The 14440-nt window shown below is 35.3% G+C and overlaps 1 protein-coding gene across 1 annotated transcript in view; it reads right to left on the minus strand.

Moving 5' to 3' along the window:
* USH2A (usherin) overlaps window positions 1-14440 on the minus strand; it is a 391128-nt gene that overhangs the window by 178180 nt on the left and 198508 nt on the right. Inside the window, exons 36-38 of the mRNA XM_075147080.1 lie at window positions 11514-11661; window positions 4114-4265; window positions 67-229 (exon numbers count right to left, since the gene is read on the minus strand). Of these exons, the coding sequence (XP_075003181.1) occupies window positions 67-229; window positions 4114-4265; window positions 11514-11661 (463 nt within the window). The remainder of the gene's footprint in view (window positions 1-66; window positions 230-4113; window positions 4266-11513; window positions 11662-14440) is intronic.

Here is a 14440-nt window from a genome sequence, read left to right on the forward strand (position 1 = left end):
TTTAAAAAAAATTGAAATGGAATATCAATGCTATCATTAAACTTTTTAGAAAGGAAAAAAAAATACCTTGATCAGCATAGAAGAGACCAGTGACAAGGACTGTGTAGGTCAATTTTCCATTAGGTTTATTTGGGGCAAGCCATTTTAATTGAATTTCTTTGGACCCATCAACAGTAGCAAATATATCAACTGTTCCTTCGGGGGAAGCTTCCATGGTCCGAGCTTCTACCTGTAAGTTCAACCATGAGATCAAGGTTTGTTGCCAGAGTTTACAAACAGAGAAGGAATGAGAAATGCAAAATTTTAAGAAAAGTTATTTCTTTAGAAAAAAATGTAACTAACATTGCAGGTGTCCTAATTTTTAAGCATTTTACTTTCCTTTCACCTACATTTGTTTGAAGCTGTCCAACAACTAACATACTTTATATGGGGACCCCTGTAAGGAACAGGAAATAAATACTGGAAAAGAATGAAAGATTAATTTCTTGAAAACACCATTACACCTCATGTGGATGAATGATCTCAGCTCAGCGTTAGGGGAGGAAGCAGCAATAGAAGACCACAGATTTTTTAGTTTCTGCATTTTAAAAGACAACTGTAAGGAACATGCACTTAAACGCTGTAGTAAATTATTATAGATATTTGATAGAGGAAAAAAATAACCTTTGCGGAGTATTGGTTGCTCCCTGAATTAACTTCTAATTTCACCTAACAAATTGAAGTTGCAATAAAAACTAGATGTTTAAGAGAAAACAAAATATGATAAAAGAGCTGGAAAACGTAATGAATATGAAAGATTTTTTATATCAATAAATAAATACTCATTCAATATTATAGAAATTTAATATTTAAATTTCACAACTTGTAAAAATTCAGTGCTACGGAACAAAATAATTTGCTATTGTGTTATTTATGGCAACAAGTTTGTTTCTCATACATTATTTATTTGGTGTTTTCTAAGGTATAAGATGGTTTCACACCTTTCTAAGTGCCTCTCAGCTGCGAGTTCATGGGAGTGCTAATAAATGCTATTTTTAATCTGCCACACCTGCTCTGTTATCAAAATAACCAAACATACTTTCTCTGTCCTTGAAACATGAATCTTTTACTTCTTAGCATGTAAAATTTGGAAAGCTTATAGTTTACAAGTGCCAGGCTATATCTTTGATGTGCATCAATATCTCTATATATGTTTCTATATTCGTACACTCTATTATATTTATACGTGAGTAATTGCAGTAAAGTCAACAGGATAAAGTACATGCTTAAAGATAAACAAATGCTTTACGGATTTATTGGATCAGTGCCACATTGATTATTTGGCTATTTCAGTCAAAAATATCCTTATGGAAGAATTTGACTAAACTGTGCTTTCTAAACTAAAATAATTTCCTGTAATGTTGTGCTGCTTAAGTGTAGGTACTCCGATCTCACCACATCAGAAACATGGAGAAATAAATACCAACTGTTTTTTCTGCTGAAGAGGATTAAAATATTCTTAAAACAGTATGAATTTGTAGCAATCTGTACCACATCCTAAACAGCTGCAACAGCTGTATTGTCTCTAGCCTTTTCTTTATGACCTGCTATTCTTTTCAGTATAAAAAAATATTGAAACACTGTTTAGAATCAGTACATGTAGTATCCTTTACAGCTACACCTCTGCAGTGTATTTTGAAAATAATATTTTGTGTAAAAAGTGTATATTCTGTATATAAACATATGGCACAGGAAACCTGTTTCATATTTCTTTTTCTAAACATTACTTTATACAAAATTCTGTGATATTTTCAGGTGTGTTTATTAATAACTTAATAATCATATCATATAAGTAACACTAAATCATAGGATAGGAATAATAATAATATTGGGAAAACATTGTCATCCATCTAAGTTTAAAAAAAAAGAAAAGTACTAGCATACACATTAGCTAAAAACCTGAAATTTAAGTTTAATAGCAGTGGGTTGAGATGGCAAATATTCAGTGTTGACCATTTCCATTTATTTACAAGATATTTACAAAAGCTAACACATTTCAGAACCAGTAGAATTTCAGATCTCCTGAATTCCTCTGAAGAATCTATTAGAGGTTACACTATTTTTTGATAATCCATATTCTTATTCCTCTTTAAGCAACAAAAACCAATTAGAGCAGACATAAAAGCAATATCTTGGCTTTACAAGAGAGTTTAAAATTTAGCATTTCTTAATTTACATGTTATCAATTTGCATCTCATTTGAAAATAAATCGTAGTCACTGAAAAAAAAGTTAAACAAAAACTATCTAACCCAAATAAAAAAGTTATTGAAACACAGTAACTGCTAATGCCTTCATAACTGATTAAGATCTTTAGAAATATAAGCTGGAGAAATCCCGTATTTAAGACAGTCACATAGCATTCATTCATCGATTAGGGCACATTAAGCACAAGATCAGCAACAAAAATAGCTGGAAGAGTATCAGTTTACTGCTGGGAGAGGTTTCCCATACTATTTAGAGTAAAGGCAAAACATTTGGTTTTTCTTTTTTTTTTTTTAAGGGTTGGATTTATTCTGTAATTGATATAAAAATCTTTCAAAAAAATCAAATGAAGATGCAGTGCTTTAACTTCCTGGCAGCACTTAGGTGAGCCTAAATAAAGATGTTGTACTTCAATTCCTGTGATTAGAGACGGATCACCAGCTTTGGAAAACAGTTTGCGTAGTGATCATGGGATGCAGATGAGTATTAGCTATAGCGACCCCTACTTTGAATTGTTTCAAAAGTCAAGTTATGAGTCTGCAGTTCAGTGAAGATGTGAAAAAAGGCTACTAAAAATATTTTTTAAAACCCTAACTACTGCCGTTCTGTTCTGTCCTTTTGATGCCTATCTGATAGGACAGAAGTACTGAAAACATACATATTTCATCTGTATGCAAAGTCTGGTAACGACTTGTCTTAAACATCACTACTAACACAATGGATTAGGTTATTGCACATCAAATACCTTAAAACAAGGTTTGCTTTTGGGTATATGTGAAGTTGTAAAAAATGTACAAGAAAAACTGGCAAAAAGCCATTCAAGCTTTTAAGAGTAAATATCCTTCAAAGTAGAGCAAGCTATAAAATGTTTAATGGTTATAACGTCTAGTCATCTTCTACAGATAGACAATGTTACCAGCATTTGAAAGAAAGCAATCTTGGAAAAGTGACTAACGAATTATATCATAAAAATAAAACCTGGAAGTTCTTTCCAGAGCACAATATAGTGATATTATAAATTATGACGGAAAAATAAACAGAACAACATGAAAAACTCCCAAATCTTCCTTTTTTTCCTTTTTCTTCCTTTTCTTCTTTTTCTTGTTAGCAAAATTAGAAGTGCGCACATAAAGCTGAATTAAACAAAAAATTAAATCTCAGAATTAACACAGTTATGTTCTTTCTCAGTTATGCTTGAAAACAAAATCAAGCATAGTATTCATCAGCTACAGTACTATGAAATCATACTGGATTTACCAGTTCAGCTATATGTCTAAAAAACTTTAACAAAATAAAAAAGCCTCAGAAGGCTTGTTTTTCACGTGTCAAATTTAATATCCCTGTATCCTCAAATCCTGAAAAAATGGGTGTTGTACAAGACTGTTAAAATATGTCCAGTATAATATTTCAATCGCATACTTGCATTCAAAAGATATTTATGAATCACCATATTTTCTTTGCTCCTGTTGCCACTTCTGGATTCTGCAATTCTCAAATTAACTTCAGTCCTTTCAGTCAGGCAGCTAGAAATTTGCTCATTACTGGAACAGTAACTCTTTCTTTATATACGTCCTTATAAATCTGGCTAAAGCATATCTGCACTTTTCAAACATATTAACTCTATTTAATTTCAATAATGTGTGTTTCAGCCTCAAATTTTGCCTTTCTTCGCTGTACCTATGTTCTACTTTGGAACAGTGCCTAACAATGACCTATCAAATCTTTAGCAGCTCTTAAACAGGATTTTTTTTTAAATGTCACATTTTGCCAGATGGGTTAGTACTGACCAGAGTGAATCATCACCATTTACTCTGATATTCACTGCCATCTGACATTTATTACACTCCCAGAATGCAAATTAAGGTACTCACCAATGGACCCAAAGCACAACCTTTTGCAGTACATGCCTGGACTCTGAAGGAATGCAGACTCCAAGGAGCAAGTCCATAAGCGTAACAACTTAGCTGTGATGAATTTTGCATCAGAACACCATCCATGTACAATCCATAGCTAGTAATAATACCTATAAAACAATATGATAGCACTCAATATCTAAAGAGCTACAGAGTTTAGAAGAAAACTAATGCTACAGACATTAGGGTGGTAGTAATAGTATTTCAAACAGTTTACAGTTAAGCAGGTAAGTGTTTAGCAGGACTGTGTATGCAACACTCTCCCATTTTTAACTGTTGAAAAACCTCGCAAGTGGATTGCATCTTTTGAAAACAATTACACTGTTCCAAAGATTACCCCTTAACAAACTTGTTTCTGAATAACAGCTAACATCACCTTGGAATCAGGAAAACTGAGGCAATTCTGTTTCACAGCCTACTCTGCATATGGCTATCGAAACAAGAACTGGAAAGACACACAAAACCATCTCACATCTTAACAGTTTTAGACTTCGAAAAAAAATAGTGATGTACAATATAACTGAAACGTTGAAGGATAACTCAGGCCAGTGCTGTAACTACAATAAATAGGTAAGAAATAATTTTGTCACACAAGACACCTTATTGATACTCATTCTTATTGATAATTATCTCAGATTTTCTGCATTTTGCCAACAAACTAGATACTTCATTAATTTGGAGGGTGGCGGGGTTTGGAAAACAGTTTTACCTGCTTTTCTAAACAAAACCACAAAACAGTATGGATTGCTGTTTCCTTCTCAGTATGCTGTAGAAAAAGTCCTGAAGTAAACTATTGCTTACCTATTCAATCCAAAGAAAGAAAACATATTTGCAAACTCAAAACAAACATTAACAAGACTTTTAGATAGAGGAGAGAATGGTCCTTCTGGTGTAATTGGCTAATCCTAACTAAAAAATTGCAGGTGATTCCTTATCACATTTATAAGGAAATCTAAACCTTTGTTCTTCCAAAGGTGCATAATAGGATAGCATGAATCCTGGACAGACTATACATACATAGTGTTCTGAATTTAATGAACTAAAGACTGAATTTTACAGATTTGCTTAGACTTTGGAAGTTGAGCTTGCAAAGGAATCCTTTTTCTCAGGGCTATTCCTCCATCTTTCTCACTTCTGAATATTCTCGTTTTTTAAAAGCTATTTAAATGTGAAATCTTAAGGCCAATAAATGCGAAGCTATAGGATTCATTAGAAGTGATTTCAGTCCAGAAGATGCCTTCTAATCTTCCCATTACAGAAAACATCTTCGTATTGTAAAAATACAGCTCAGTTCATCTTTCCTTCCCTTAAAACTGAACTGTTTGAAACTACATTGAGGAAGATTCTGTTTGAAATTGAGAAAAGGTTTTCCCTCTACTGAATAGAGAAATGCTTCGTAAATAAAAGTGTATACACAACTGTTTCAGCTGAGCTTTGAAGAGTTATACTTCAAAAGATTTATATGCTAAAGCAATGCAGAGCTGAGTATGGTGAAGTGATTCACAGACTCCTCAATTCTTTTCTCTTCTAGAAAAGCAAGAGGCTAAACTCAAGTCAGACAGCAGAGACGTGTGTGTGGGAGGAAGTCCTGGTAAATCTCACACTATCAATCCTACCACATTTGACAGGCTTCCTAGAGCAAAAATCCCTTGGGGTTCCATGTCTAGTTGCTTGTAAAGCAAGGGCATTAATGGTTGATATTTGCCCTACATTAAATAAACAAATTTTATATATATATATATATATATATATATATAAAAATATTATATTTATCTCAGAGGAAAAATGTGAATTCTGGCATTAAGGATGTGTTTTACCTATACCAGTAACACTAACCTTTTAAGGTAATGGATAAATCATTATTAATTCCTTTGATATTTATGGTAACAGCATGAATCATAATGAGATCATTTAATATTAATGTGGGTGTTATATGGGATCCCCACTATAACTCAGTATTAATTAACTGGACCATTATTTTAAAGGGTTCCTAAAACCACAGCACTATGCAGCATCTACAATCTGAGGAGCAGCTTGCTGGTCAACACTGTGAGCTTTTGTTAGTCCTCCCAGTACTGTTAGAGAACAATCATCTTTAACAAGCTGATCCATTTTCTTTTGATTTTACTTCTGCCTTTGCTTTACATGACTCTGATGCAGAAAATTACAGAATGAAAAGAAAGAAAAAAAAAGTACATTTCAGGACAAAAGGGCTAGCAGTCTGAATTTGAGATGTGAAGCCATTTTTCTAAGTTAGGCAATAATTCTTTTTGGCCAGGGATAAATAACTTAGCCTCTCTATTTCACCAGGATGTTTCCAAAGCACACTGAGAAAAAGTTCAAAGTCCGCCCAAAGTTTACGTGCTTCTCAAGACTTGCTAGATATTCCTGAAGTTTACCATCCATGAAATATTGAAGAGTATAGCACATTTTTGTGATTTACAAGGCTTCTTGAGTGACACATGGTCACCCTGAAAAGATGCAGTTTCTCCATAATTATTAAGTCTAGGTAGCTAGATTAAATCTTGGTTTCACTGAAGACAAAAATCTCTATTGACTATAGTACAATTATGTTTCACTTTTGAAAAGAAATCCAACAATGTAGATTAAGCTTAAACTGAAGAAAGCTACACATTCCACTTTTTCTTCCTCCTCTCCCTCCCTGGATAAGGCCATATAGTCTGTCAATGGTATTCCAGAGATTAAAGATGAAAAGAGGTTTGGAATCTAAAGTGCTACAAGCACCTTACTCTTAAGGTATAATCTAGAGGTCAAATCTTAGGCAAACATACTTTTACCTACATCAATTTCACTGACTACAAACACAAATCATCTCTCACAAGCACAAGGATTTGCAGGAACAAGTACTGAATTAGTTCACTGAATAATTTTATAAATCATTTTTTACTATACCTAATATTTCCCATACAAATTCCATATAGTCTTGGAAGATATAGTCCAGATCAAGAGTTGGTTTTAACTATGACCTGTACACAAATAAAGTGAAGGTTCTGAGAAGTGACCATGTAAGGAAAATTTTCAATGGTGAAAAGAGATACGGTCACTTTTTTATGTGAATGGATTTTAAAAGAGCAGACCTCAAACTATATGGCAAGACTATAATGAATGTGGTCTGAAGAATATATGATTCTTTATTGAGGCCCCTATAATAGTGAAGGCTCAAAACAGAATATCTGATACCACATGTTATTTCACAAGCCTCTCCATATCTTGCCCTCAACTAAATGGTCAATATTGCTTATATTACACCATTTATGTATGTGACATGTATGTGATAGAAATAGAGGAGGGTTCTGCTGTAAAGTGGCATACCTCTGGGCCATGACCCATCAACCATTTTATTATTCGTTTGAAAATAAAACAAAAGAAAAATGTGCATATTACAAATATATTCAGCATATCATCTTCCAAATGTTCTACACCTGGTACATAAATAACATCTCTGAAGCAACTTTCAAGAAAGAATTAAGTGTATCGTTTCTCATTTTCTAGGAAATGAAATTTTTTTGCAAAATAATGTAAATTGGCCTTAAATTCAACCAAAAACGGGGCCCAGAAATTCAATATCCATGTTTGGATAACACTAGCCTTTGACGTCTAGATGGTCCCTTATCTCAAAGCTTGACTCCCCTCATTGCGCCATCTTTATAAAGAAGCCAAACAATCTTTAATCCTATTTACCTTGGCCTCAAGGATAGCATATTAATCTGCCATAACTTTTTCTAATTGGTGGCAAGTAGCTGGACTCCGTATGTACCAAGAGAGCATAGTAAAGTCTATGTTGTCCAAACCCCAATCAGCCTACATACCCATTCAACATCAACAACAGCTAATAAGCTTCCTCAGCACATGGAAATAAACAGTAACTTGTGTCATATAGTATCAGAAGAAAGGAGGAGGGAGATAAAGGAATGGCCCCAGAGATCTACTAAGGAGTTGACAATTTATGATACGCAAATCTTCGCAATTCTGAGGTTTCTACCTGAAACAAAGCCAAGTTCAGTAACTGCATGATATTATGATATTTTTCAGCCTCCTGCACATTTTTAAAATACTGACACAGAGAGCAATTATAAATGATATGGCCACTAGGCAGCCCAAAAGATATGCTGAGGATGGACAAAACAAAGTCACTGAACAACGCAAGCTTTCCTGATTAAACAGTTGCTCAGTGAAAAGTTTTAGAGGTGTTTTTTTTTTAATTGTTTTTATGAAATAAGGAAAGGGATGGAAATAGAAAATTGGAAAGAAAGAAATAGGAGAATGGGAAAATGTGTTATTAGTTATATGACCATTTTGAAACTCCCAAAAAAGTGGGGGAAAAGAAAGAAGAGAAATGAGACAAAATTTGCATATCCCTTCTTGACCATTGTGCAAGTGTGAGCATGTTATAGTGGAAAAACAAAGTCCCTCTCCCTAATGCCCTTCTGGCTGCCAAATGCTCATGAGATAGCAATTCTTCCACTCTTAACCACTCAGCAAGAGCTCACAGGTGAAAAGCAGAAGCCTTTCCCTGCAAGGCAGGACAGCCAGCAGCTGACTTCGCTGAATCCCTTCCATCAGTTCTAACGCTAAGGAAAACCCTCCAACAGCAACATGCATGATATCCACATATCACCAAAAAATAACAACAGTACCAAAGGAAAAATACCCTATGGGCTTCAAACAGTGAGAAGATGTGAAAATACCAGAGAATATTTTTAAAGGGAAGAAATATACACAGAAGGCCTACACAGGGTGTATTCAGGATTACAGAGAGTAGGCTATACGGCCAATTTGGTAATTCCTAAACGCATTGTTCAAAACACCAATATAGAGGTGAACAGTGTCGTCATCGAGGCTGTTGAAACCTCCAGTTTCCAAGGATGAATGGACAAGGGATAGAAGAATGTAATTTCTTTTATAAAGCTCTCCTGATTCTTATCGCATCTGTTGCTCATGCAGTTCAGCTTTCCTAACAAGCTATTTATTGTATTTCATAGAACCATTTAGGTTGGAAAGGACCTTTAAGATCATCAAGTCCAATCATTAACCTAGCACTGCCAACTCCACCACTAAACCATGTCCCTAAACACCACATCTACACGTCTTTTAAATACTTCCAGGGATGGTGACTCAACCACTTCCCTGGCAGTCTGTTCCAATGCTTGATAACCCTTTCAGTGAAGAATTTTTTCCTAATATCCAATCTAAACCTCCCCTGGCACAACTTGAGGCTATTTCCTCTTGTCACTTGTTACCTGGGAGAAGAGACTGACACCCACCTCGCTACAATCTCCTTTCAGGTAGTTGTAGAGAGTTATAAGGTCTCCCCTGAGCATCCTTTTCTCCAGACTAAACAACCCCAGTTCCCTCAGCCGCTCCTCATAAGACTTGTGCTCTAGACCCTTCACCAGCTTCATCGCTCTTCTGTGGACATGCGCCAGCACCTCAATGTCCTTCTTGTAGTGAGGGGCCCAGAACTGAACACAGTATTCGAGGTGCAGCCTCACCAGCGCCGAGTACAGGGGCACGATCACTCCCCTAGTCCTGGTGGCCACGCTATTTCTGATACAGGCCAGGATGCTGTTGGCCTTCTTGACCACCTAGGCATATTGCCAGCTCATGTTCAGCCAGCTGTTGACCAGCATCCCCAGGTCCTTTTCCTCTGGGCAGCTTTCCAGCCACTCTTCCCCAAGCCTGTAGCGTTGCATGGGGTTGTTGTGGCCGAAGTGCAGGACCCGGCACTTGGCCTTGTTGAACCTCATACAATTGGCCTCAGCCCATCGATCCAGCCTGTCCAGGTCCCTCTGCGGAGCCTTCCTACTCTCCAGAAGATCAACGCTCCTGCCCAGCTTGGTGTCGTCTGCAAACTTACTGAGGGTGCAACAACTTACCCTCAGTTGTTTCCTAACAACCTATTTATTGTATTTAAAAGGAGAGCCAAGCTGTACATAACAAATGCTGTGTTAATAACAAGATACAACATGCAAATTTAGTCGTGTATTCCAAACTTTTAGTTATTTTAAAGGAAGCTTGTGGAAATTTATTTATCAAACTATAGGTCTTCATCCTGTGCTGTTGATATGCATATATAAATATATGTATGTATGTATTTATATTTATTTGATTAGTTAAACAACTCCCTAAACTATTTTTTTCCCACAATGAAAGGATAACTGATCAGGTCCTGACATGAACTATTACACAGAAAAAATGCCCATTTTATTGAAAATTATTCAGACTTTAGCCACTAAGCCACATAAATGGCCTTCCTGCCTTCCTTCCCCCCTTTTGCCCCACCCCATCCCTTACCCCTCCCCTTTTTCCTTCCTCTTTGCCTCCCTCTAAGCCTTTGCCACATATGCTCATGGGATTTTAGAAACAGGGTAAGAGGGCTTCTAAGGGGCTAGGAGGCAAAATCTTCCAATATGATTCCCATACAAAGAACCATAAATTATCAAATGCATTATTTAACAGCAGATGACATACTCTTATTTCTTTCTAAAAGTAATGTAAAACCTTACAGAATATTACATATATGTAGCTTTATAATCACCAATTTTTGGGGAATCATTTAAAGTGCCTTGTAGTGAAGTCGTACAAGTAGGATGTGCTCTACCACAATTGAAAGTGGGGAAAAACTTGCAGGGGAAAAATGAAATTAATGTGAAACCACTGTGAGAAATAATTGATATATAACAATATGATAAGCCAATGAAGAAAAACATTTCTGTGGCTTTAAATTCAGTGATTTCTGCATAGCTTCCTCTGCTGTGATTTAAACACAGCATATTACATACATGATAATAAAATCAAGGTGAATTCCAAGGCCATATGATACTATGCAATACCATTAGAAATGTAAAATTTGTCCAAAGGTTTTACACATGGACATTTCGCAATGGAAAACATTTCTAAACAAAAGCAAGTATGTTATTTAACTTCCACAGCCATGGAAATGTACACCTTCAAGATCACTACATAGAACACAAATCTAATGATTATTACATATCAATTAATGTAAAAGAAATTAATGTTTTATTGGAGGGTGAAATGAACATCCTAGACTAATATTCTCCAAGAAAGCCTATTCCTCAGCTCAGTTGTCCTGGAAAAGATTAAACAATGAGATGCAGTACACAAGAACTATCAAAAGGGAGCACTTTTGAGCCACTCAAACCGTATGATAGGCTGAAAACCACAATCTCCTAGCTGCAGACAATGATACTATCTCAGGTATTTTATGTGCTAAAATGATCATTAAAAATTAAGCACCACATATAAGCTGCCATTTAGAATATTAATTTACCTTTACTAATCATCTTTTTAACTTGAGGCTAAAAGAGTTCACTTACCATTCGGATACTCAGGCTTAGTCCACGAGATGTTAAAGGAGTCAGATGAATATGACTGGGCTTTTGAAGCAGGAACACCTTCTGGTGTACTCTCATCTGTTATAGCTGTGCTAGCTTCGCTTATTGAACATCCACCTCCAGTGCAAGCCTTAAAATATGAATCAAAACAAATAAACATATTTCAATGTAATACTAAAAATTTTAGCAATGATATTTTGTAAAGTTTTATAATTTTTACATATCTAAACTTAGTAAGTCTGTGCTTTTCATAGAAGATACTTGTCTTAACATAGATTTGTTTACCTCTTTTCTTAAATAACAAGATGTGCTACTCACGATACTTAGTTTTTAGGTATAATATAGCTAAAACATTATACTAATGTTTGATTTGCAGCATTTTGCATTTGACTGTGAGTCATAATCACAACTAGATTTCCACTGCTTTTGCAGCCACAATTAAAGAAAATTACAGTACAATATATATCATTTACAGTGCAAAACTCTTCTGGAATTGACTGAAAAGCTCTCACAAGTTCCAGACACTGGAACTACTGACCAACTTCCACACACTTAAAAAATTATCTCGATGAATAGTCATTGAGAAAAAAACGCCATTCAGACAGTCCTGAACTTCATGACAGCACACAGAGTGGTGTGCAGATGAAATTAAAATAGTGAAAAACCACTCTACTATAAATCAATATGTAACAGTTATTATTACATGTTTGTGGATAACAAAGTCAAATCATTTGTATTTCAGGTACCAGAGAAGAAAAGATTAATTACACGATTTTTACATTTTGTTTGATTATGAAACAATACAACATGCAAGAAAATGTGCATATCACCCCATATAACAGGCTTTTAAAGTTTTACATGCACAAACATAAGACTACACAGCTATGGTCCTTATGTGTGCTGGTTTTCCAATCAGTTGCACTAAGATCAATGACAAAAGACAGGAGTTCTTAGAGAAGTTAAAAAAAAAATACAAGAATATATAAACTCTGTACTGGATTTAAAGATTTTTGGTTTAGTTTATTGTTTATTTTTAATTTTATTGTTTAGCAATAAAATAAATCAAAACCTGAACTCAACAAAGATTCAGATTCAGACATAGTCTTAATTAAAACTTATGGGATCACCTGTGTTTTTAGGAGTTTCCCATGTGCTAAAATGGACAAGTAGCCCGCTCTGGATCATCAGCTCACAAAGGAAAAATAACCTTGCTGTCCAGGTCTCCAGGAATAAAATGTTTCTCCAAATCCAGTATATTTTATTTGAAAAGATTAGCTTCAATTTCCCATTTCCCAGTGTGTTTCAAATCAGAAAGCAGTCAACATATTTCCTACCCCGGTCCAAAAGTGTATACTAGCCCCATGGGTAAAAGTAAGAACTGTTTGTAAATGAGGCTATTTTATAAACCAAGATTGTCTTGATTTCACTGGAAATTACACTCCCAACACAACTACAGAATGACTCTCTGCGTTCAGTCTGGGCTATCAAATAAAGATGAAAGAATGCAACCTCAGTTTTGGGAACATCCAAAAATGGCACTTACTTTAAACATGATAGTGGTTTTTTTTTAAAAAAAAAAAAAAAGTCAGCTTAGACAGATGCTCAGATAACTGTTAGCATTTTGATAAGGAAAATATTTAAGATCATCATCCTTCCAGCAAAGGCAGACTATTCTTCAAATTATTTTGCTTCTACTGGTTTCATGAAGAAGCCAAAAAGACCAGCTCTGAAAGACCTCTTCCTCGTACATTCCTCAATGCCTTGCTAAACAAGTTCCACAGAGTCTTCCTCAGCAGTGGAGGGCTTTTTCATTTAAGAGCTTGGTACAGCAGCCTTCCCGTTCATTTATTTCTTGAATTTCATGAAGCTCAATTTTTGTATCTCTGAAACTTTCTGGGAGTTTCTGATTCTTCTAATGAAAATCAGTACAAGAAAGCTCATCTGTATTTTAAATAGTGAGATTTTAGATTAGCGCAACCAAATGGACTGGACATTGCTGGGACTCTGGCAATCACATCCAGTGATGCTCAAAGCCGTGAAAATCTACACCCAGGTCGAGACCCATTGTGCCATTCTGAACTTCACTGAGAAATAGATTTGAGGCAAAATTTGCAAAAATACCAAAGTGTCTAGAAAGCCAAGGGACAGATACAAACCACATAACAAGACACCACACAGTGATCCTCCAGCCAGTACCTGAGCTAGCTTATCCACACAACACAGCCATGAGGAGATACTAGCTTAACCGTTAAATCACAAAAAGCACTCAAGTCATATAAATGGGTGTGCCACCCCAGCTACTAAATGCAGCCTTTCAGCTTCTCATTTGCTTTCAGATTGACCTGGCTCACACGCATCCAGCTTAGAGCATGAACAGAGCAAAAGCAAGTTCCTTTGCACTAACCCGTGGAGACATGACCTTAAGACTTCTAGCTGACTTTTGGAAAGAAGCATTAGATTTGCTTATAAAAGCTGTTGCGCTCATTTACAAATACAATTACTACATATTAAAAGGCAGTTATCAATTGTGAAAATTGGTAACAGCATATAAAGATAAATATTTTGTTAACTTTATTTCAGGTACTTATATTAACCTTGGTCATACAAAAGTTAAAGCCAGCAGCCTGTGAGGTCTGAAAGTTCAACTGATAAGGATCCTCATTCCTGTGTTCAAAGCTGCAACTTTTGAACTCAACTTCCAATTTACCACATAAACCAAAACCAGTTTTTTTCATCGATACAAAACAAAATTAACATTACCTGTGAAACAAGGAAAAGAAAAAGGTTCTAGCTGATAGAAATATTTCATTCTAACCAAAAAACCAGGAAGCATTAAGTTTCTAGTGTTGAAGGTATGCTATTGTTGTTCTTACTTTAAAAGTTTTATTGAAATTCAGATTAAATTATAT

This window comes from Calonectris borealis, chromosome 3 (genome assembly GCF_964195595.1).
Source record: "Calonectris borealis chromosome 3, bCalBor7.hap1.2, whole genome shotgun sequence".
In the NCBI taxonomy this organism is placed as follows: domain Eukaryota; kingdom Metazoa; phylum Chordata; class Aves; order Procellariiformes; family Procellariidae; genus Calonectris; species Calonectris borealis.